Source organism: Tyto alba, unplaced genomic scaffold (genome assembly GCF_018691265.1).
Source record: "Tyto alba isolate M040663 unplaced genomic scaffold, T.alba_DEE_v4.0 Super-Scaffold_2, whole genome shotgun sequence".
Taxonomy (NCBI): domain Eukaryota; kingdom Metazoa; phylum Chordata; class Aves; order Strigiformes; family Tytonidae; genus Tyto; species Tyto alba.
In genome coordinates this window covers 21613294-21637564 of record NW_024881282.1, presented here as the reverse complement: position 1 = coordinate 21637564, position 24271 = coordinate 21613294, and the positions used below count along the sequence as shown (strand labels likewise).

General features: G+C 38.9%; 1 protein-coding gene across 7 annotated transcripts in view; it reads left to right on the top strand.

The window, feature by feature from the left end:
- Positions 1-24271, top strand: part of ATP8A2 (ATPase phospholipid transporting 8A2) — a 344378-nt gene that overhangs the window by 212845 nt on the left and 107262 nt on the right. For all 7 annotated transcript variants that reach the window (XR_006165293.1, XM_042792247.1, XM_042792248.1 and 4 more), the window contains 5 exons: positions 15642-15716; positions 18426-18548; positions 19606-19684; positions 23008-23069; positions 23415-23471. Coding sequence is in view for 6 of the 7 variants with exons in the window: in XM_042792247.1 (XP_042648181.1) it covers positions 15642-15716; positions 18426-18548; positions 19606-19684; positions 23008-23069; positions 23415-23471 (396 nt within the window). In the remaining variant the exon portion in view is untranslated. The remainder of the gene's footprint in view (positions 1-15641; positions 15717-18425; positions 18549-19605; positions 19685-23007; positions 23070-23414; positions 23472-24271) is intronic.

Genomic DNA, 24271 nt, shown 5'->3' with positions numbered 1-24271 from the left:
CCCCATGCAATGTTTTGAAAATGTAGGAAATAAAAACGGTCTTAAACCAGACATCTGGGCTTCTATCCAGTTTTCTGATGATAGCGTCTGATGCATGCCATTAATAAAGCATCATCCATGGGCTAAATTATTAAACTGTAGAATTCTTCGCGGAAGTCTTGTAAGTCAGTTTTATTTAAAAAACAAGGAAGGGGGGGTCAGGGAGGGGGGAAGCCAAAACCTTCTGTTCATTCTTCAGTAACCATTGCTAACCACAAGGCCCTTTTCCTTTTCAAGTGTGTTAACATTTTTTTCCCACTCATAATTTTCAGTAGTTTTCTTGAACTGTTTCCCCAAAGTCTTCACAAGGTACCCATGTGAAGTCCATGTTTTGCTTCCAATTTTTCCTAGTAGATAAAAAGTGCCTTCCCTTCGCTGGTTCCTTTACCTCAGCTAAAGCTCTATACAATACAGGTGCTGTGATAGGAAAAACACGCCTTTTCAGAGATGAAGATGTTGTGTTGGTTCCCTGTCCTTTATATTTTGATGCTGACAGGAAAGCGGTGATGTTTCTAACTCTTTAGAAGCTTACTATTAAAAGAAATTCCCAATAGCGAGGAAGATCATATAATTAACTACTTCTATAGATGAAGGTCTTCATGAGTGAGGTTTGGTTTTGCCCTCACATGCCAACAGCTAAGCTGTGTGTAGTTAACAGGCAATTTTAAGAATTCTAGAAATGTCAGTAACTCAGTCATTACTATCCTGTAGTCTCAAGTTTCTTACCATTTCCTACGTGTTACCAGTTTGACGAGGGTTCTGTTTTGCCTTAATCTGGTATAAGTGTGGGAGGAATTACTAAAAGTATAATAGTGAAAAGATGAGCTACTCTGTTTTTATACAACTGTCTTCTGTGGCTTTTGGGAATACTGGAATCTAATAACTTACCTGTAGTATCTGTAATTTTGGCAAGCTGATGGCAATGCACTCAGAGCAAACTAAAAAAAATACCTGTGTAAATGCTATGGGCAAGTAGGAACACTCTCAGCCATGACAAATAGCTTGCAGTATGCTTTTGTGACGTACTTGTGTTGCGCTTTTTTTTTTAAACTAGCCAGGGGATAAATTACTTTGCAGCACTGGATTTCCTTCAAGATACTTGGTTCATCTTTGTAAGACATTAGAGTTGTTGGTTATGACTCTGAATCTAGTGCTATGCTGAGAAGCTTCATTATGCTGTATTAAACATAACCTTGAAAGGTTTTAACATTTCCATATGAAGCCAAACAATTTTTCTATGAGCTGCATGTTATACTTTACCTGAAAGGCCTTGACATAAAGTGCCATTAAAACCTGTAACTACCACTATTCTTTTTCCTCTTCTGTTAATTTTGGGGAAAACTAACGCACCAGTTTTGAGTACTGTATCTTTTTTAAATTAAGATTTGCCCTGCAGATTTATCCATAATAATGAACGGGAGTTGGTTTTACAGTTCGAGAGTATGCATATGTATGTCATACTGTGAACTTGTCATATAAAATGGATGCTCTTTATTTCCTGTGCAGGTGCTTTGTTATTCATTTTTAATCGTAGGAAGCTCAGTGTTCCCAATGCTCAAAAGTATCCATGTAAATTGATTTTTTTCAGAGAAGCACCCTGTTATGTGAAAAATCACTCAACAGTAGCCCTGGCAGCTCCTCACTTCCTTAAATCTCTGGTTGCATCTCTAACACTGGGCAGAAAGTAAAAGCTGTTACAGAATACAATAACGTGTTTTCTAATGTGGTCTGTTTCCTGGTGTCTGAGCTCGAGGTCTGGAAACGTGTAACACGGTTGTGCTGTAGTTCTGGGAGCAGGGTGGTGATTTCAACTGAAGGTTGAAGTAACTTGTGCTCTGTTTCAACAGCATAAAAAAATATTCTGACCCCAAAGAGATCAGGCTGGTTGTGGGGTAATTGAGAAGGCTCTAAGCCAGCTGTTGTAGCTTTTACTTTAGGGAATATTTCCTAACTTGTCAAATCCTCTTCCCATCAAGAAGAAAATATTCAGTAGTCTTCAATTAGGACATTGTAGTATCTGAGCAAAAGGAACATGTGTTAGTGCTAGAACTTGATACTAATAAGACAAACAAGGTAGAGAATAGCTCCCCGGGAATGGCTGAAGGCATCAAGGACCAAACGTTTGCGTGTGAGCTCATTACAAGGGACTGCCAGCCTAGTGCAGCCGTGTCATACATACATACAGCAGTTCTGAGGCTGGGACTTCTCTGTGTGTTATTTTCAGCACTGCTAGGGGAAGAAAACTTTGGATGGCAACTTTGGAATGGCGAGATGACTGATGCAAGCAACCACTTGCTCTGTTAAAATTATCTGAAGAGCTAACATTTTGGCAATGGAAACGGATTGGATAGTGTTTCTGGGGATTAAGCATGATTAAAAGATAAGTTTGGGATTAAAAGCATTAACTATATTTAATAATTTACCTGAAAAAATGCCTAGGTTACTAAAGGTTGAATATCCGACATGTAAATCCTGAATGTATTTCCCTGGAAGTGGTTGGATGTGGCTGTATGTGGTGGTACATTCTCTGTTGTTAGAATTGAGCGACTGAGACAGGTCCCAGTGTAAAGTGGTTTAAGGTTTCTTCCAATATTTGACTAGTGCAAGCAAAATAATAAGCTTTTTCCCTCACCTTTCAACTTTCAGTGCTGAAATCCCCAAGCGGTGAAGCAAAGGCAATTTCTGACATCCTCTTTCTCCTCCTATAGTCATCCAAACTATAAACAAATGTTCCCTTGCCTGCCATACGGGTTTGCCTACACAAGGAAGTTACAGTGGTTTAACTGCGATGTGATTGTAAATCCACTTAAATTGATTCCAAATGTTCTGTGAGCACTCTAAGCCTGATTTAAACTGAAATGATAGCCTGGATGGTTTGTTCGGCAGACTTAAAACCTGCATTTTAAATTAATGGAGTTGATTGCTGTGCTGCAGTATGGAAGACACAGTCTTAAATGAAACATTAAGTCACTGTCTGTTGTGATATCCTATTTGGAGCTGAAATGACTATTTTTGAGACAGTGCTTCTGAGTGACTGAAGGCTGGGAGAGCCCCATGCAGTACAAGGGTTGTTTGCCTTGCTTAATTCCAGATGGGTCTCCAGTGCCTTTGGGGGAGCAATAGCTATGCTGTGCTTTCCAGTTCTTCCAGAGCTCTGACTACGAGGCTTATAGATGTGGACTGGCCTGTGTCCATATTGCTCCGTGTTAGCACCTGGAGGAATAGTAGGTTGACTGTCTTGTGGCCCTTTGTACTTGGTCTGAGTAGACCCAACTGTGGGGGGGGGGGCTTTTTTAAACTTTGAAGTGCCAGAAAGAATGAGGTCTGTGTTTATAGCATTAGTGAGGTCTCGTGTTACGGATATAGGGCAAGATAAGAGGATATTTGAGGGTACTAAGCCTGCCAAGATAACTTAAAGGAGTGCATGGGTTGAGTGTGCCAGATTTCAGACTAGCTGTGGGCCATATACAGTGGAAGACATTTCCTAGTTTAAATGCTTCTGCCTCTGGAGGAATCATTCTGATGCCTAGATTAAAAAGCCACTTCTCTTACCTGTTAGCAACATTGTTTGGAACAAGTATTTCTTCTCCATCCTGGCCTGAAAACATCGGTAGGTGATCTAGGGTATCACTCTGTTTCATACATATTGGTCACCAGTCCTGTTCTCCAGGTAGTGTAGGTAAAAATCGGTAGTTACCAAAGTGTTCAATATTGCTTATTAGCCAGGTGGTCGAGCTGCTGAAATTCAAGGAGGGGCATTCCCTCAACCTTACTTGACTCATTGCTGTCCTGCTCATAATGTTCCTTACCCTTGCTAGTCAGGTAGGACTTGAAAAATAAATGACTGCCAACTGTTGCACTAGCTTTCTGTCTCATGTAAACGCTTGCGCTTGAGCTCAGTGTTTTGAGCCCTGCCTGAAATTCCTTGTCAAAGGATGTTGTGTTGCCAAGAAATTGTTGTGTTACCAAGAAATAGAGTTGTTGCAGGTTACTACACTGGCAAGGTACACAAGGCTTGGGAAATCCACAGAGCTGGGTATTTGCAGATACTGAGTGAGTACCAGGAAACCGCATGGTTCATACTCTTTCCTAGGCCTTGGCACGCATGCACTGTCAGAGATGGGCAACTAGGTGGGATGAGCCTTTGGCCCGGATGGGTATGACTGTCCCGATTCTCTTACTCAAAGTTAGCATCTGCAGTTCTTCCTGGAGTTGAGATGCTCCTTCAGAGAGCTGAGCGCTTTCTCCCAGTAACCAAGATCTTATGAGGGCTGCGACGTGCTTTTCCGAGCAGAAAAGAAATAGTAATGCGTATGGCTTGAACAGAAGTCTCCCCATACAGTTGATTATTATTCTTATTTCCTGGTTGCCTTCAATGTACACAGTGTACTGTGCTGGTGGTTCTTTTTTTTTTTTTTTAAAAAGGTCTTAGTGTGTCTCAGCTGGGATGTTGAATTGCTACATTTTGCAGCAAGGAGAACTACTTTTCTAAAGATGTACGCTGTTTCTATCTAGAACGAGGGGAGAACGTAATAGGGATAAACATAACTGATCTAGTTGAACAAATTTTCATATAATACATAGTTTCTCTAGAGAATAATGTCTTTTGGCGCCTCTGCTGTGTTCTGAATAGCTCAAGAATTCATTAAGAAGGAGTAAATATGCATGTCCTCTGCATTTAATTTATTTGGCTTGCAAATGGAAGACATCTGTTTATCATCTCTTGCATTCTATAGGTGCTTTTCCACACCCGAGTCTAGTTCTGAAGCACAGCTACTGTTGAAGGACTAGAAGGGACTTGATCTACACGTAACAGCATGATTCTAGCTGCTGTACAAGTGGATCATGGTATGGATGCTTTCTGTGCCCATTTCCCTGCCTCCCACTGTCTATTGCATTAAAAGCTAGCAACCAACATTCGTGCTCTTTACTCTAGTTAGTTTGTGGAAATTCTACTCAGAATATAAATTCACTTTATTTCTGAAATAGCTTTGGGGTCTTGTACAAATATCGTTTTCACAGTTTATAGGTATTTGTCTAATTTTCAAGTAAGTTTGTGGTTAGTTTTTCATCATAGTTTTTTGTTCTTTTTTGAATAAAAGATGACAAAAGCATCTTTGTTCTCAGAGTTGCTGCTCACAGCATTGCCAAAGCTCAAACCTCACTGGTAGACCTTAAACCTGTGAGTGTTGCCTCAGGTGTCATCTCAGATTTTCATTGTGTGGAATCACTCAATCTCAGTGTGTTCTTGTGGAACTTGGTAAAAAGCTACAGAAACCAGAGGTGTGTCCCTCGCCTGTGTTCAGGTGCAGTTTGGTGGTTGGTTGTCATAAAGGATTTCCCAGCAGGAAGGTGATGGTGTGAGTTAGCTTCCTCTGGTTAAAAGCTCATTTGCAAAATGCTGTGAAACTGAAGAAGTGGTTTGTAGCAAACATCGTCAGTCTGCCTTAGTCTCTCCTTTACTACTCATCTTTTTTAGGAGAGTTGGTCATAAAACGAATCAGTCTCTACTGCTTGCTTTTTGTGGTGAGTTACAATACCTTCCCAAAGCCACGTAATTAAATCTTCAACTGAATTCAGGAATCGTGAATACATTGCTCCTGTGTATGAACTTCTAGCTTTTTCTTGTCTAAGGTATTTTTCCCAGCTACTTTGGTTTTTCTTTGTACACAGCTCCATCAGAAGATACAGTAAATGCTTTAAAGGCACACCAACAATCTCTTTGTATATATTGCAGTGAAAGAAAGCTAATCATTTTCTAAAAGAAGTTCAAGCATTATTTCTTTAGAGAAGTACATCAATAAATAATTTACCAGTGAAATGATTGCCCATGTTTACATGGTGCTGCGTATTTTGGCAAAAGATGTTTAGGTTTCAAGTCTTTTAGCTTTTGCCAGCATGTAAAGAAATAAATTTAGATTTAAATTACCAGTATTGTATGGATTTTCCACGAGAGGAGTGGTAAGGAGACCAGGAGAGAGACCTTTTGTGAAATAGTCTTGGAGCCTTGAGGGAACGGGTAGCATGTTTAATAACAGCTGTGTAGAAAAGAAAATGAGAAGTCCTGTCTATTTTTAGGTTGTGCCACTAACCAAGAAAATGGTTGTATTAATAAATAAAAATGGAACAAATGTGAGACAAGTACTAGGGAGCTTTTTAGGTTGCTAGAATGTTGTCTCTGTGCTGCCATGCTAATAGAGTTGTGGGTAATGAGAAACATGGGCTGCTCCTGGGATTACTGTTCTAAAGGTTTACTCTTGTCAGTATGACACAAGATGAGCTGCAATTTCTGTAGTGGTCTAGCTTTTCTGTTGCTAATTTTGCTCTTTTCCTTGGGTTCCAAGCTGTCAGAAAACTTTATATAAACTTCCTGGATAGAAGTAGCTTAATTCAAGGGCTTACAGAGGCTGAATTTTATTTCATAGGGAGGAAGGGGGGAAAAACAGACTTGCCAGGGGAACCTGGCAGTTCATGTAGCCATAACAGGGAATCCTAAGGGGACTGTGGTTCCAGACCTAAAATGACCTTGCTACAGAGCTGCTCCTATTACACCTAATTCAGCAGCTCTGCAGAAGGATTCATTTATGCCGTGACAAGAAGATCAAAATCTGTGAACATGCATTTGTAAGTGTAACATAAGGGACTTCTGCCCATAGAAGTAAGAAGGGAAAGGATTCAAGTGACGTCCTGTAAAATAGGAGCTGAATAGTGACAGTCAGGGTCACCATCAGCTTAATTCAGTCAGTATTGGGAATGAATTTAGTAATTGGAAATCTGAAAATAGTTTTGATTACTGTAAGACACTGCCTAGGTTCATATCCACGAAATAAGAAAAGAATTCTCAACTGTACTAGCTACATCAAATGAACATTGATCTTCTTATCACTTTTAATCCTAGTGCTCTTCATACCATATGCAGGTATAAGTGAATGCATTTGTGTGTGGATTGGGAACTCTCTGCTTCGTTATGCTACGTATAGGCTAGATGGAAACCACCAGCAGCACAATGCTAGCGGAAGAAACAAGCTGAGAGCAAAAGTAGTACTGTTTACTCAATGAATTACAGCATTCTATACAGTCTGTTTTCTAATTCAATTACATCTTCCTCCATCCTGATAAGCTCTACCTCTAAAGTGTTAGTGCTTCTAGATTCAAAGAAATATTGAGTTACATGTTCATGTGTTCTTGCGGTGGTATCCTGGGGTACTACATGTGTGAGGACTGGGTTTGGGATTGTTTCTTTTAGCTTGACTGGTTGTGAAAACAGGATACTATGACTTCAGAGAAACAGATTGCTTATTAGTCACTTCAGGGCATATACAAACATTTCTGTGACAGAATGTGTGTTACAGTAAGGCCAGCTCCAGCTTGAGCGGGACCAGTGTCCCGTAGAGATACAGCTCCACACGAATACAAGGTCCCAATGTGGGTATTTAGATACTATTTTTTGACATTTTCACTTATCCCTTTCCAAATGCCCACAATGTTGGGGTTGTTTGGTTGTTTTTTTGCCTTTTCTGTGCTAATTTCTGGGGCCAGATTTCTGTTAAAGTTTCTGGTCTCTGTATGTTATTGATTAGTTATGAGAGGTGTTGGAATACTTTGCTGTTACAGGTCTGTGGTGATGTGCTTTACTTGGGCTGCAGTGAGCCCTAGTGCACATCCCAGATTCAAGAGCCTTGGTGGCTTTAGTATCACTTTTGACTCGTGGTATTTTAGCGGGCTTTGCTCATGGAGCACTCTGTTTTGTTGGCTTTCCTGCTTGTCCACTCAATACCAGACTTGCTGGCCTCTTGATTTTTCCTGTAGCTGTTTTTTCTGCTTTCCTTTCGTTTCATTGCCCTTACTTGGGTAACAGTAGTAGAATCTTTTTTTTCTCAGTTAGCTAATCTTCTATTTCAAGCAGTGTTTTTCTTGCTTTCTGACATAATTTTTGTTACTGGATTCTAAGTGCTTAGCAAAATTTCAGATGGCTAAATTACCTGAAACTGTTGATGTTTCCTTACCTATGTATATAAATAGTTAAACTTATGTCTTCTTTTGTCCATTTATTTCATCACTAGAGAAGAAAGTAAGAATAAAAAACCTGAAGCACTTCTATTACTTTATCATTGGTTAAAGATACCACTTAGCTTCAGAAAAGCCAGCAGGTCGCTTAAAACCATGTAATAGCATGTCGTTATCTTTTTATGCGAGATGTGGGTCAATTACAGAGTTGTGAAAGTTTTATCAAGACTGGTCATCTGGAGTGATCACATGCTGTGGATATACCACAAATTCTCACAAATACATGCCAAGCTATTAATAGTCATATTGTACTTCTCAGTTCCCCAGTGATGTGCTAGTAGTCAAGGGCAGTTAAAGAAGTTTGAGTAGGCAAATTGGGGAGGCAGAAAAACAACCAACCCGAATCTCCAAGATACTAACATTACTGAATTGGCTCGCACCACTGCAGTCACTGCTACTGTGTGCATAAGCATGTCTTCCATGTCAATGGAAACCTTTCTTTACAGCTGCTGTCTTTTTACAACAGAAGGAAGTGCTACAAGTAGTGTTTGTTTTCTAAAAGAGGGCTGATGGTACTGGGGGTTCCTAGAGTGAGTCTCCATTGCTTGGCAGCAGACAGTGGCCTAGTGTGACGTTTCCAGCTTGCCAACCACGCAGCTGAGCCCACCCTGCTCCCCAAGCAGGGATGGGAGGAAGATGTAGCCCGCAAACTCCTGTCTTGTTTCCCCTCAAGTGGCATCTTCCAGCTGGCTCAACCTGACTTCCAGCCAGAGCAGGATACTAGTGGCTTTGTAGGGTAATGATGAGTGACTCGCCAGCATCATCAGTTTTGATGATCTTGCTCTGGCTGAGGTTTGGGCCCCCTTGGCCATACAGGCATGCTGAAACTCTGCATCCTGATGAGGCTTGACTGAACTGTCCAGGACCACATTGCTTTTTCATTTGATTTTTAAAAAGTCAGTGTGTGAGTCCTGTCACCTCTAGGGTGTCACGTATATATATGACAAGAGAATCCTAGTGTAGCAGTGTCTGCTTTCTTGATGCTCCAGAAAACCTAAGGATGAAAAATAAATTTGGAAAAGAGCTGGCTGTACTTGTAGAAGGGAAATGTTCTGAGGAACTGCTGACTTTAGCCTCATCTTTCGGCAAGTACGTCTACCTTTTGGCAACACAGGCCATTTCTAGTCACATTATTGTAGGTTTGCTTCTGCAGCAATGAGTGTGCTGGAGAAATACTAAGTCCCTAGAACACTAAACACCAAAAGAGCTAGAGAAACATCCTGCCTTTACTTTACTGGGTTTCATAAGTTAAAAAAAAAAAAAAAAGTCATATTGTAGCTCTTAAATTTGTTCTAATGGACTGCATCTTCATTTTACCAGTGATGGAAATACTAAATGTGTAGTTTGTCATACTGATTAGATGTTCATGTAAGTTGACAAAAAAAGAGAAACACCACTACACTGTGAAGAAAATGAGTTTACGTAGTCTGCTATGTTTTGTTGGGGTTTTCAAAATACATCAGTATATCAGGGTCAAATGTTGCTGGAAGAGGCAATCTTCTCATGTCTTAATGGGTAGGTCCTTTGATGTATACTGCATGGTCATCTGCAGATGTGCTGTCTTTCCATAACGCTGAAAACTTCGGGAGCAAGAAGTGTGGTTGTTACCTAATGATAACCACTGAGGGGGGAAAAAAAAAAAAGTTTCACTAATTCTTACTTAATTTTAAAATCTTCAGAATTATTCTGAGGATTTAGACTGCAGGAATTGCTAGTCTGTGTAAACTGCAGGGTGATGTTCCTCCTGCCCTTCATGCCACCTCTCCCTTCTGTTCTGCTCTGTGCTTGCCTCTCCTGTTGCATGTTACCTGTGCTTTGGAGGAAGGATGTCAGCAGTTGTTTGGTCAGAAAAGAGCATGGAAACAACATGTATAAGGAAGAAATAAAATTTTCTGCATACGGCTGTTGTACAAGCAGAGAAAGATGAACCTAATAAAACTATGCTCTTTATGCTGAAATATAAACTATCTGCAGTCAGTGATAGAAGAAATAACAGCTGTTCAGGCTTATTTAATAAATTAGTGTTTAAGGCCAGGAAGTCTCTATTGTATTTGTTGCTTTGAAATCTATTTACCTGACCAAGCTGTACAGTAAATGCATAGGGGTTTTTTTATGAGAGAAAAGCAACATAAAACTTGAAAATTAATTGTTAACTCTGGCAGAGATGATGGGAGATGACTTTTAAGCTTAAATGAGCACTTGGCTGGGATGCACAGGCCAGAGCAAATGCTTTTCAATTGAAAAATATTGATCTGTTTTCAGCAAAGAGTTAATAAACAGTAGGGGGAATAAAAGGAGCAAGGGAAATATTCCTTGGCAAATCAAGTGAGTCTCAGGCAGCCAGGCTTACTCTGTCAAACCTTATTAATAAGGCTCTTTACCTATATTATAAAATTGGTGCTGTATATTCTATAATGAAGGGATTATTTTAAGGCTGCGTGCATTTGGGCAGGAATAAGAGCTTGGCATTGAGAGACATCTCTAATGAGATATTTTTAATCAAGATACATTATTAATGAACTGCACAGGAGACAGACAAACCTGCTTTATTAGACAAACTGTGAATGAGCCTATCTGGTAAGAACATTTTAAATGTATGTGTGCTGAGAATATTTTGAGAATTTAACTCATTTCTGAATAGTAAAGGCATCCAGTCTGGCTATAATTGGTGCCTGTGGCAATTGTTGATACCCTGACTACATTAGCTTTCTGTGCCCTTTAGCAGAATTGGGAAAACATTTCTAGTACTCGTTAAGCTGTCTATTATAAAGACTTCATAAATATACACGTTTAGAATAGATGATTTGCTATCCCAGTGCCTTAGAGCACTTTAAATAAATTAGATCCTACTATTTCAGGCATTAATGTTGCGGTAATTATGCATGAAGCAATAATGCAATTAAAGTTGCCTTCCAACTTGCTCAAGTGGGAATATTTTTTGAAAATAATACTTGATCTTTTCTTAAAATATATTCTAGAGCAGGTGAATCGGCTGTGTGGCTCAACACGGCCGTGCAGGACTGTTTTAACTCAAGATCCTCAGTTTGCCTGCAGCTCAAGTCAATATTAACCAAGTATTACCATCTGTTGGCTTTTGTTGACCTCTGGAAGGAGACAGCAGTCTGATTTTTATTTTTTTTTCCCCTTTTTTTCCACCTTCTCTAGTGGCAATGTGCCCACATTACAGCTGGCATAGAGTGCTTCAGCAGTGGGGTTTCTTATTTAAAGAATGCGGCCACACTTCAAGGCAGGAAACACGGGCTAGTATTCAGTTTGCAACATGTTCCAGTTTCTTTGTGCACAGTACCTACTGGTTTCAGATCTTTGCAGTATCTGCTATAATAAAGTGTAGCAATATGTCAACCCAGATTTCAGCCTTAGGTCGGAATTTCTTTACATTTAAATTGGACCTCTTGTTCCTTGGGAGAAACATATATATTTTGTAGCTGAGTTATAAATAAGCTTTTCCAGCTTTTTGGCAGCCAGGTAACAGTTAAAGTGAAAAGGTTCCTTTTTTTCCAGCCAGAAAAGCGCTTTAATAACTTTGGGCCCATTTGTTCATAGCAATACTGGAGTTGAGCCCTGCAAACCCCTGGAGCTTGGCAAGCCAGACAGACCTGGCAAGTTTTCCTACCAGCTTACCAAGTCTGAGTCAAGCATGGGTTGTTGCAACTTTAAATATATTTACTACATTTTGTTAACAGGAATGTTGAGGTAGAGAGTTTTTTGGTTGCCTTTTTTTTTTGCTGTTGCTGATCTTAAACAATACCATACTCTCTCTACAACCAGCTGGTCCTTAAACCATGTGTGACAATTTATGGCTTGTGTTAAATTTTAAATAAATGTATATTTCATGCAGAGTATCTGATCTACTCTTCACATTAGGGTACTGAAGAAGTGTATGACATTCTCTCTGTTGATTGGCATTTGATAATGTGAATCTCTGGAAAAGACAAGCACAGCTCTTATTTTTCAGTGTGTTGTAACTGTAACAGCTTTTGCCCTCTGTTTGGAGTGTGTAATGCATCCAGACTTGTGTGTTAGGAATGTTCTGGGTTCTATCTTTCACCTGCATGGATCCTGCCAAAGGAAGAGTAGTTCAAATTTGGCTTTTGAAATACCAGAATGTTGAACTTCCTGATTGTTAGTTCTTACCCAAGTAAATTATAGCAGCCTTGAAATAAGGAGATAACTTCTCTGTAGACAATTCTTTCAATCTTGAAAGACACTGCAAAAGACTAAATATACTGACACATACATATGCGTCTGCCACAGTCAGACACCTCTATCTCAGTAGTCTCCTGTAGTAATTAACTAATTTCAAGGTGGTTTTAGCAGGGTCTTTACTGAATTCTGCATCACCCAACCGTGGTAGGGTAGGAACTTTGAGTAGAAGGACTTGGGTTGTTGAGGGGGTATTTGCACTTATACTTTGACAGTCTGTCTGCTGCTTTGTAAGCTATCTTAATAGCTTTGCGTTTTCCAAGTTTTATATGATTGTATCTTCACTTCATTGCCTCTAATATTTTTGTTTTTAAGTGTGAATCAAGGGTGTTAGCTTTACCTGATTTGGGGCTTTTCTTCTAGCCATAGGCCAGCTACAGAAAGTCTGGCTGCTTTGTTTTACCCACTTGATGGAAAATCAGAAGTGCCTGTTGCTGGAGGACTAGCTGTGAGCAGCTATGGTTTCAGAAAGCATTTTCCAAGTAGCGTGAGCCAATGTCATAAAAGCCCTTAACATTTGCTACCAAACCTTTGAAGTTTGCTTTGCCCAGTAGGATCGAGAAAACTGAGATAAACACAGGCTGAGGTTGCCAGCTAGGCAGATAAGCTTCCGATTTATAAGCTATTTGTTTTCTAGGATTTCTGCGCTCATTCATAGTTGCAATTAATTGCAGGAAGCCTGAAGATAAATGCTTAACTCATCATTAAGTATCTGGGAATATGCTTGTTTAAAGCTCTGTTTTTTTCCTAGGAGAAAAAAAATTCGATTTCCTTACCTGACAACCCTAGATTAATTGTGGTTTCTTCTTGGGACCTCAGGCTTTGTACCCAGTACCTTCCATATCTTTCATTTGAAGAGCTGAAGTATACAACTGGTTGAAACACCTGAAATATGAGAGTAAGACTAGTCAGTATGTGCTTGAGGCTGTTAATCGAGGATTTAGAGATTCAAAGTATCAACACAACAGCAGTAATGACAAAAGTTGGGACATAAAATGTGTCTTCCTTCTGTCCTTTTTCTGGTCAGAGCTGAAGAAGTGAACACTTGAATGTTTATTTCATTTCAAATTAATGCATGATTGACAATGCAAAAGAAAGAGGAATTTTCTTCGGAAGCTGGACAAATATTTTGCGGTATATACTAGGTTAATGCATTTCAACTAAATGAAAGTGAAATGAAACTGTTGGCCCTTAAAGTTTACAAGGGCACTTCTAAACTACAAACTGCAAAAAGGGCAGCAGGTATAAAGTGCAGACTTCAGAATAATGTAGGGTGAAATCTATTTAAACTTTCTGCTAGGAAGAGCAGATGAAGGTTTAAAAAAATGCAGGAAATAAGTTTAAATAGCTGGCCTACTGTGCAAGGCATATCTATAAGCAACTGAGTTGAGATCAGTGTCATTGCTTCTCACTAGAACAGTGAGAGTGCATTAGAATAATGATTTATATCACCATTTGTGTTTAAAATTATAGATGTAAGAACAGCTGTAGAGGATCAGAATAGGAGTTCAACTAGTCTGGTGTCTCTTCTTCTGTGAACAGTGGTAGTTCTCTGTCAGACTCATCTGGTCTCCAGCTTTTCTTCCACCATTTTTTTCTAATTGATTTTGCATCCACAGTATCGTCTGGTAGGCAGTTCCATAGATCAACTGTATATTGTGTGAAAACCTTTCACTTTCTATGTAGCCTGCTAATTTAATGTCTTGCAGCAGTGCCTATTTGAACAGCTATTTGTTTTTCTTGTCAATCTTGCAAATATTTTAATCTTCCCTTGAATTGCCTCTGTCCCATGCTGAAGAGTTCTAGTCTCTTCAGATATTGCATCTAGGAGAACGTTTGTAGGTTTTGACGCAGTCTTGTTGTCTTCTCTTGTCTTCTTTCCTAATTAGTCATCTATACCCATTTTGTGTGGGAGAAGAGATTGGATGACATACAGTTAACTAATTGTTAACTGGGAAGTTTTGCTAGGACACTAATACTAGACAAGTGAGCCAGAGAATAAATGATGCCGATAGCAGAGTGCTGCTAGATATGAGTGACAGAACGGTGTCAGAAAAGATGCCTGGCAGGGAGTGCCTTGTGCTCTCAGGCCGGGAGAAGAGAATAGGTGTGGGGAACACTGGACTGCTCTGCAATACCTAGTGCATCCAGTGCAGTGTGAACTGGTAAGGTAATTGCAAGACAAAATACGTTGAAAGGGCGTGGGGAGGGGGTGTGTTCCCATGCACAGCGTTGAATTAATTTTGAACAAAGTGCCATAGTTTAGTGTGGGTTCTAAAAGGGATTACAGCTACAAATTCACAGAAACACTGTTATCTCTTAAGTGCAATAATTCACATGCAGACTGTTTCAGGATGCCCTTAAACTGAATATTCTTCCAGTTTCCAAGTTACGGGGGAAAAGATAATTCTTTCCCTTCTTTCTTAGATTCTTTCCTAAGCTTCTTTCTGAGTAAGAAACTTTGTTCCAACCCAGTAAAGCAGTTCTTGCTTCCAAAAGCTGCTTAAACAAGGTAAGAAGTAGGCTTGAGGAAGCTAGAGCCAAGGAAACACGGAGAAGAGTTTACCTATGCAGTGCACCTTATAGCAGTTTCCTGGGATCGCGGCGTTACAGAATCCCCTTGGTTGGAAGGTGGCTTGGAGGATGTCTAGTCCAACCTCTTGCTTAAAGTAGGGTGAACACTAAATTCAAACCAGATTCCTAGGGCTTGCCCAGTTGGGTTTTGTAAACTTGTAGAAGGTTGGAGACTCCGCAGCCTCTTTGGGCATCCTCTTCCAATGCTTAATTACTAAATTTGTAGTTTGTTCAGTAGTAATGTGTACATCATGTAAAGAATAAAATTGTAAAATAATTTTCATTATGTAACCGATCATTTCATATTACTGTAACTCTGGGACTATAAAAATAGGACACAGAAGTCAAGCAGAGCAGCCATCAAAACACACTTACCTTGACAATCCTGATTTTTGATGACCATGATGAAAATGAGGTTGGTTTCTGGCCTCACGCATGTTAATTTGCCAGCAATAAGCATTGTGAAATTGTTTGAAGCCTTGTTTTATGATGCAAATACAGCAAACTGCTCTGTCACCTGAGTGTTTTATTTTAAATAAGCAGTACTCTGGCAGTATTTAAAAATGTAAGACTTCAGAAGAAAATAACTGCCTGGCACTGCTGATAATTATTTTTAGTGCATGACAACCAGCTGTCTCCAGATGGTGGTCTGTTCCACATCCTTCTCTACTGTAAATGGAAACATGGACTGCTGGAGTAGTCTAAAGCTTCTTGTAACTTGTCTTTGTTTGTTTCAGCTTTGGTTTGCTTTCGTTAATGGATTTTCTGGGCAGATCTTATTTGAGCGATGGTGCATTGGTCTGTATAATGTGGTAAGTGCTACATGTTTTGACTTGATAGTGCTTGGGACTTGTATATTATTTTGTTGCTTCCCATTTCACGCAGGTAACTGGCTAGGCTGTATGCCAGGAAAGGTGAGTCCACCTGTAAATGCCTTTTTGAATCCACTCTGAGGTAAACAGAAAATTAATTTTGGGTGGTGTTCTTACCACAAAAATAAATTTGGATGAGCACATTAAGAATACATGTTTGGTGTAATACAATCTCCATAAAACTGCAGCTTATAGATGGAATTGAATTTCCTCTTTGAAAGCATCTTCAGTCTTTTGTACTGAATATTTTGCTGGCTGCTCATGTTCAAAATATATACAGTGTCTTAATCTCTGAGTTTTGATTTTATTTTTTTTCCTAACCTGTAACAGCTAGGTGATCAGAGAAGTGTCATGCAGATGCTTTAGTTTGCCTCATGCTACATTATGTACAGAATGGGAAGTATCATTGCTGTCTCACCAGCATATTTCACTTGAACCAAGAGCACAGTATGTTAGTCTAGGAGTGATTTCTGATTTTTGCTGTGCTCTGCAGTGTGCCACACTGCACCACATAACTTCACTGCATTAATCAAAAATATTTTTTAATCAGTAACATTGATTAAAGTCTGGAAGATTTCTGGGACCAAGCTCCATAGACCTGTGCTGGTGTTTTTAAGTTACCTTTGTCATGTTACTGATGCATGGCCTGGTGTCTGGATTTATAAGCCATTAGGACGTGTCAGTGTTGAAAAATCCTTTGCATTTCTCTTTGGAGGGAGGAAATTTAATTTAAGAAGACTCATTCCAAATATATGGTAATACAGAAAGAACCACCAAATTATCTCTATCACTAAGTAGTATTAATGGAAACACTTAACTTCTGTCACAATAATCTTAAAACGATGGTACAAACCCTCATATTCCGTGATACTTCATATTCTTTGTAGAAGATAGTTATTCAGGGATTTTCTACTCCCTTGATTCTCTTCACCCTTATTTCCTGACCGTTACTCAGTCTGTCATTTGTGTTTAGATATTTGCATCTATTATCTTTAAACCTGATTTGATGGATGTTCCTACCCTACCTAAAGCTCATGGATGAAACTCATCTTTTAGAGTCAGTGAAGTAGAAATTAACCCTTGTTTTGTAAGGTCGGTATTTTCTAAAATTAGAACAGCTTGTATGGACTCATGAAGAATCAAGTGCTTCCACAGTGTGAAGGGGTTAGATTTTAAAGTTGTTTTAGCTCTGTCACTCTGTTCTGTGCAGATTAACCCTTTATTTCATTAGTAGTCTCATTAAAACATTAAGTGTAGAACACCATAGTGGCATTGTAATATCGGCTTTTGCACTGGTTCACATTAGCTACCTTCATAAACAAAAACTCCAGAAGGTTTACTTCAAGTGAGAATGTCAATGCCCCAATAAACACGAGAAACCTGGGGAAATACCTTAAAGCTGTATGAGAACTTGCCCTTTTTCGGAATATATTGGGCCAGCGGTCAGTTCCCCATCCCCAGCCTGCTGCCATTTTAACCATCTAATTTATCACTTTATGAGAAAAAGAATGACATTCCTGGTTGCATCTAGGGATGTCATTATTGATTCTCACTAGTCTCTAATCCTCTGTGGTGTTCTTTGCTCTCTGACTGCCGGCTTGCTGCTGGTGGGAACCACAGCCCAACTTGTGCAAACGTGTATGCACTAGAAATGGTTCGTAACTTTTCAAGCTGCTTCTTAACTTCAGGAATGCTTCTCAAACTGTTCAAAATATAGATATGTATAGGATTAGAAAATATTTTTCTGATATAAGCTATTAATGTAAAAGGAAGTGAATGAAGTTTAGTATTCAGACATGCATGATGGTATTAATTTCACTCTGTGTCTGCACCACAGACTGCAAGAAACATGGATACCCAAGCTGGCTTCAAATGAGCTGCCTCAGATCCTGGAAACACTTTAAGAGCAGCAATGTGGAACTCAGCAGAGGCTAATTTACTCTGCTTCTGGCAAAGTGTTCTGCTGCCTCTCTTGGAAAGCTTCCGAGGCTTGGTCATCTAAGTGTCTGCCTGTAGCACAGACACTGCAGTTAATTGCTATCAGTTCATGCCTGCCTGGAGAATCCCCAAAGTGCTATAATAGAGAATGGTCTTTGTTTTTCAGTGTTGTTTTTTTTGGTGTTTTTTTTTTGTTTGTTTGTTTGGGTTTTTTTTTGTCTGTTTTGTTTTTTTTTTTTTAAATGTGATTTCCACATTTGCATTGTCTGTAAATTTAGCTTTGGTTAAGCATATTACCTATATATGTCCTTATGGCTACAACTGCAGCTATATTTGAACCCATTCCCACAAGGCTTTTTTCAAGAAGCACATGTTGTCTTTCCTTTGCAGTCTAATCTGTTTTACCTTCTCTAGATTAGCTAGTACATCAGAAACTAACGATGCTTAACTTCATGGGTTTAAGATAATTGGTTAATAGTACAGATTTTCTTTCATGTTTCTTTTGTTCATAAATCAGTATTTGAGAGTTAGGAATTGCTGAAATTCATGTTTGGACTTGATTGGACATTTGAATATTATGTCAAATAATATGCTTCTTGGTAATAAGTCTTCATTGAAGTCTGGGGAATTTGCTGTTGTCTAGATACTGAAATATCTGAGATCCACTTAAAACTAATAGCTGCTTTTAATTGGTATTTGCTTTCCTTGCAGATTTTCACAGCATTGCCACCCTTTACTCTGGGAATTTTTGAACGATCGTGTACTCAAGATAGCATGCTTAGATTTCCACAGCTATATAAAATTACTCAAAATGCAGATGGGTTCAACACAAGGGTAAGGGAAAGTCTGTTTCTTTAAGAATAACCATGAGCATTCTTATTTTCCAGGCCTTTCTCATTTGAAAATAACTATTCCCCACTGTTACTTCTGCTTTATGCTAGTCACTGAAATCAAGATTGTTCTGCCTCCCAGTGATTTTCAAGGGATTACATTTTCTTATTTAAAAAAAAAGTCCTTGTTTTTAAATAAGGATTTTTTGTTATGGCTTCAACTGAAACTAGTCCTGAAATATCCATAAACTTTGATTCAAAGTAAGATTTGTATCTGACTATGATTTTTCAATTCACAACTACTGATATGTGGTGAGTTTACCACTTTCATAGGAAACGGACAACATCACCTGGATTTTATTTAGTATACAATTGCCATAATGCTCTCTACTAGGTTTTTTTTTTTTTCACAATTAGTATATCTCTATTCACATAGTTATTTTGGAAAATAAAATGTGATTTGGTTTATTTGGACTTTGAGTTTTGAAGAACATATTTTATTTCATTTTGCTATTTTAAATGCTGTAAATGCCAGCATTTGGAGTTCTGCCTTTATTCCAGAACAGGCACGTCTAGATGTATTTCTGAATCAAGGAAGCTGTAAGATTTATTTGTTTAGAAAGGAACTTGTAGAGTACGTAAAGCTCTAGTTTGTGCAAAACAGCATTATCTATAAGTTGAAAATCATGAGGTACAAAGTATTTGCCTGTTGAAAGAAAATAGAACACTTCATAGCACTGAATCGATCTTTTAAATCATTCTTTAACATAATTTAAGAAGGGTGACTCCATCTGTTTGCTGTATTTTGATAAAGATATTAAATTACAAGCATGCTTGTCTGTTATATCTGAAGTCGTTAGAATAAAATCATCCAACTGGACGAGTGTTTTCTTGTGAAAGAGCAGAAATTGGAGGAGGAAATAGATCCTGCAGAAGTTTAGGTATTTCACTTCAGGACAAACGTTGTCTGACTCTAAACTACACAATGAAGTGTTTGTTACCAGTAACAGAGAGGTCAAGAGTTTTGGACTTCACTGATGACTTGGTTTGTTTTCCCTCAGGTTTTCTGGGGTCACTGCATCAATGCCCTCATCCATTCCATCATTCTCTTCTGGCTCCCACTGAAAGTGCTGGAGCATGGTAAGGGCTTCATTATTTCTTATTTCAGTAACTGATGTTCAGTCTTACAGAGCCAGTGTGTTTGCAGAACAGGAGCTTGTGACAAGCCTCAAGAAAATAATGCTGACAGGCAGTTCAGTAGGGTGTAGCTGCTGAACTTGGCTAATGACTTTCAGAACTTACTGTAATTTAGCATAATTATTGTTCGTGTAGTGACTTTAATACGTGAAAAATTCAACTGCTGCTTTGCCAAAGTGTCTTACTCTAACACTGAATAATGTTCTATAAAACACTTTATTTATTTTTGGTAGTGGGTTGAGATCTCAACTTTTTACTGTATAGTGTTCTTACAGCAGCTGCACTACAACCATTTGCTTTTTATCTTGTTGGACTTTTCCCATTCCATAAAAATGTAGGGTAAACCAGAGAGATTTCACTACTGTTGAAGTCTGTGGAAAAAATGAATTGTCTAGAATGGAAGTAGACCAGATCGTCAGGAATATTAGGGAAATGAGACTTTGTTGTACAGATTAGGCTTATTAAGTCTTACCTTTCATGGAGAGCAATGCAACTACATGGTATGTCGGGGAACAGTAAATCCCGTGTGGTTCCTACCTAGCTTTGTGTGGGCAGGAAAAGCCATGGGAAATCTGTTCTTTTACTGTCATAAGAAGTGGGACTAGATCAGATGAGGAATTTGAGGGTGGCAGGGGGGAATAATATTTATCTAAAATCATATTGGAATTTTCAAAACTGAATCTCTTTCCTGGAAGACACTAATTTCAATAAAACCTTCTCGGCTCCTGCTGGATTAGTTGAGGAGGAGGTGAAAGAAAATGGCAAGGGAGGGAAGATGAATGCTTGTATCAGAGTCATGACGGTAAAGATACTTGTGGGAGGGAGATTTCTGTTTCCTACCTGGCGGAGTAAAATGTCAGTATCATATGCTCAGTGGCAGCTTCACATGCTGTCTGATGGACCATACAAGAAACTGCCTTTCATTTCTTCTCTCTGTGCGCTGGGAGCTTGGTCCAGTTTTGGAGGAGAGGGGGTTTTATGGTTGATAGGTTTTTGGTTAGATTTGAGAGGTTTTAGTGTTTTCTTTCACCATTTTTCTGAGAAATGTTAATCTCGAATAGCTCTTCTTTAAATCCAACTTCAGAAATTTTAGGCTGATGTCTGTAGTGGTTACCATTAAAGAAGAATACAGGGTTTGTTTTAGTCTTCCATAAATGGTTTTCTAACTAATTCCTGAACAGATAATGTACTTTTAATTTCAACAATTACAATAAGACTGGAATGTTCCCCTGCTCAGATGGTAACTTCCTGAATTCCTTTAAATGGGTGTTTTAGTTCGCTTTCTGAAGAGGAACAGATACTGAATTTTCAAGTTCCTTTGTATTCCTAAGTGAAAAAGGGATTTCAGTGCCAGAGACAAAAATGTGTCATTTGCACTGGGATGTTTTTTAACCTCTCGAGCTCCTTAGAATGTGAAGTGAATATAGCCCATGAATGGGCACTTGTATAGCTTTAGAAATGAATGTTCACTGAGTGTCCTGCTGTTCTCACTAACAGAAATATCATTCCTTTCAGGACCGCTTAGCCTCCCAAAGTGGAAGGTCATGGAAATCACTGAAAAAAAGGCATTAACTTACTGAATTAAAATGTAACTTCAAAAAAACGGAGACTTAGCCAAAAATGAGTCTATTACTTAAATCTGCACTGTGAAGTTGCACTAGAGCAATATACTGGCAGAGTCGTTACATCAGTTTATTCTAGATCTATCAAAACCGATACATATTTGGCATGCCTTTTTCTTAATAAACTGAGACTTCTGGCATCAGCAGGGTTCATTGGACACGGAAGGCTCAATTCTCTATCATTCTTCACCTTTTTTATTCACACTGGAGGAAAGAGCAAAGTGCCTGTTAAAACTTGATGTGGATTTGTGAATGATGTGGTCAATGCCTGAAGCCAGAGTGTACTAGGGGAGGAGGTGGACTGATAGAGATGATAGTGGCTAGAAACCAAACCAATTCCTAACCAAGGTGTCTCAAGCTTTAGCTCCTTTTGCAATGTTAATGACTAGTCTATCTGCTGCTGCTTCTTAGTAGTTGGGGTTCAAAAGAGAAAAGAAAGCAAGAATATAGAACCAGCAACTTCTGAAAAATATCCACAACCTGTCAGTTCTCCAGAGACACTGACATGCAGCTGTTGTAGAAGAAAACCATACCAAGTAGCTTGGGGTAACTGCACTGGCTATATCTATAGTCTTTTTACCCATAAACTGAAATGAGTCTTCACCACAGAGGTCAGGGTATCAGAGACGCATCTCTGTATACTTAAAAATTGGTTGATCTTGGAGACCTACATTATAGGTACATGGTTAGCTAGGTAGATGACCCTAGTTTCAGAATGTCAGATCAAATTTTGCAAACAGATCTAGCAAAATTGTATCCTCATAGTAGAAGCACTGTGCTAGGCAGTATGTGTTTAGGAACAGGTCCAAGGTTTTATCTTAAGCCTTTTTCATCCCTGCTGTTTGTGTATTTCTCTAGCAGTTGTCTTAACCTGTGAAAATAGCAATATTTCTCATGCTTGAGTAACACTTGAAAGCTCCTGTGAGTACGAGTTCATTTGGGATTAGCATGGCTGTTGAATGTGCTTTCATGGTGTTCCGGTTTTATTCTACAAGGGCTAAGAAAGAGTAAACAGATTTGAAGTATTTGAAAATTTGAAGTATTGCCAAAGTTGGCGCTTTCAAATGATAGATTATCATGTACTTACCCTCGTGCACACTTGGCTAGAGAAGGGGGGTGTGCGGACTGAATGCTGCTCAGTTATTGAATTAACCGCCAGTAAGATATTTCAGGTGTTATATGTGTCCTTTATAGATGAAGCTTTTGCAGATTTTCTTAATTCAGCTCTATTTCACCACAAATCAGCTGGTATTTTACAACTTTATTTTTTTCACAGGCACAGCAAATAATGGGATTTGTTAGAGGTGTCAATAAATAGTACAGAACAGATAGTGACAGAAAAAGTGACGCTAACATACCTCAGCTCTTATAGGCAAATTACATGTTAGGGTCTGGCAAGCATTCTCCTCTTGCTAGGGTGGCTTCTGCCAGCCAGGACTATAGATATACGCTCTATCTGAGCGTTGTGTCCAAGACCTGGCTTAGCACAACTTCTGCATTACCATTATCTCATAGCTTCTAAAAGTGGTTTTAGATGTCCTAAAAGGCAAGATTAGGACCAGTTATTTTCTCCTCAAAATCTCCTTGTTTTTTAATCCATTCTGTTGATAAGCTGATAACAAATGTAATAATTTTTTCTTTCAGATGCAGTATTCACAAATGGCCAGGGAATTGACTATTTATTTGTTGGAAACATAGTTTACACTGTAAGTTTGTGTATCCTAGCAATTTTTGAATGGTAGAATTTCTTTACAGCTTGTTTTTGTACCCTCAAAAAATGGTGCCAGTCAGAAGAAAGTGTAGAAGTAAAATAAATCTATGCTTGTATGTATGATTTTTTTCCCCCTTCTTTTTTCATATCTGTTTGGTTTTTTTATGGACGTGCACCAAAGATATCTTCTGCTCTGTCCTTCCCCCATCCCACACTTCCAGGGTCCTGGGCTGATACCTATATGGTAGTAACTTCTAGGTATAATGGGAAAATTGGGCCATGAACACCTCTGAATTTAAGTGTTAGTACTGAAGCTGTCTGTCTTCTTTTTTCCTTGCAGTATGTTGTAGTCACTGTTTGTCTGAAAGCTGGCTTGGAAACAACTGCGTGGACTAGAGTAAGTACTTCTCAGTATCTTTTATTTTATTAGCACACCTTCCTCCCTAATGAGTACTAATACAGAAAAGAAATACTGAAAATCATTGGAGGCTTCAGTTTTTTAATTGGATCTTTCATGTAAGGATGAACTGCTAAGCTCCATAAGTACAGGATGTGAGAGGAGAATGAACTCGTAGATCACACGATATGTGGGGTGAGAAAAGGGCAGCCTGACAGAAGTGGGAAGAGAATGCTGACAGTATATTGCCAACCTCTCTAAAATATTCAAAATTGATAAAATTTTGCATTAAATCAACATATTACTGTAATTGCTTAAGGAAATATATCAAGAACATCATCTTTGTACTCTGTAGCTCGTTTAAAAATTTAATGCAATAGGGAATGAAAGGTGTCTGCCCACAGGTAACCAACTGGACTTTGAAAATGTCTTTGAAGCTATTAAAAAGCACTAGTGACTTCACATTGGATGAGGGGTTTTTTGTTAGTCAAACAGTTATGTTGATTCCTAGATCTGAGTCATTTACTTGCAGTGAGTGACTGCCCTGTTATCGGTGGGTGTCAGAATCTGGCCAGGCAGTGACCTCCAAACAATACGGAGGGTAAGAGGGTTCCTGTGTTGATGAACTTTCAACACCTTCCTCCCCTTCTTTCCCCCAGCCCCCCTGAAACACTTATCTTTTGATTTTGGTGGACTCCCTTCTTCTCCACACCTACAAGATACCTTATGCACATCTAGTTTTCATGACACACTAAGACGCTCTGCCCTCAAGACCAAGCCATTTTGAGGAGACTCGTATT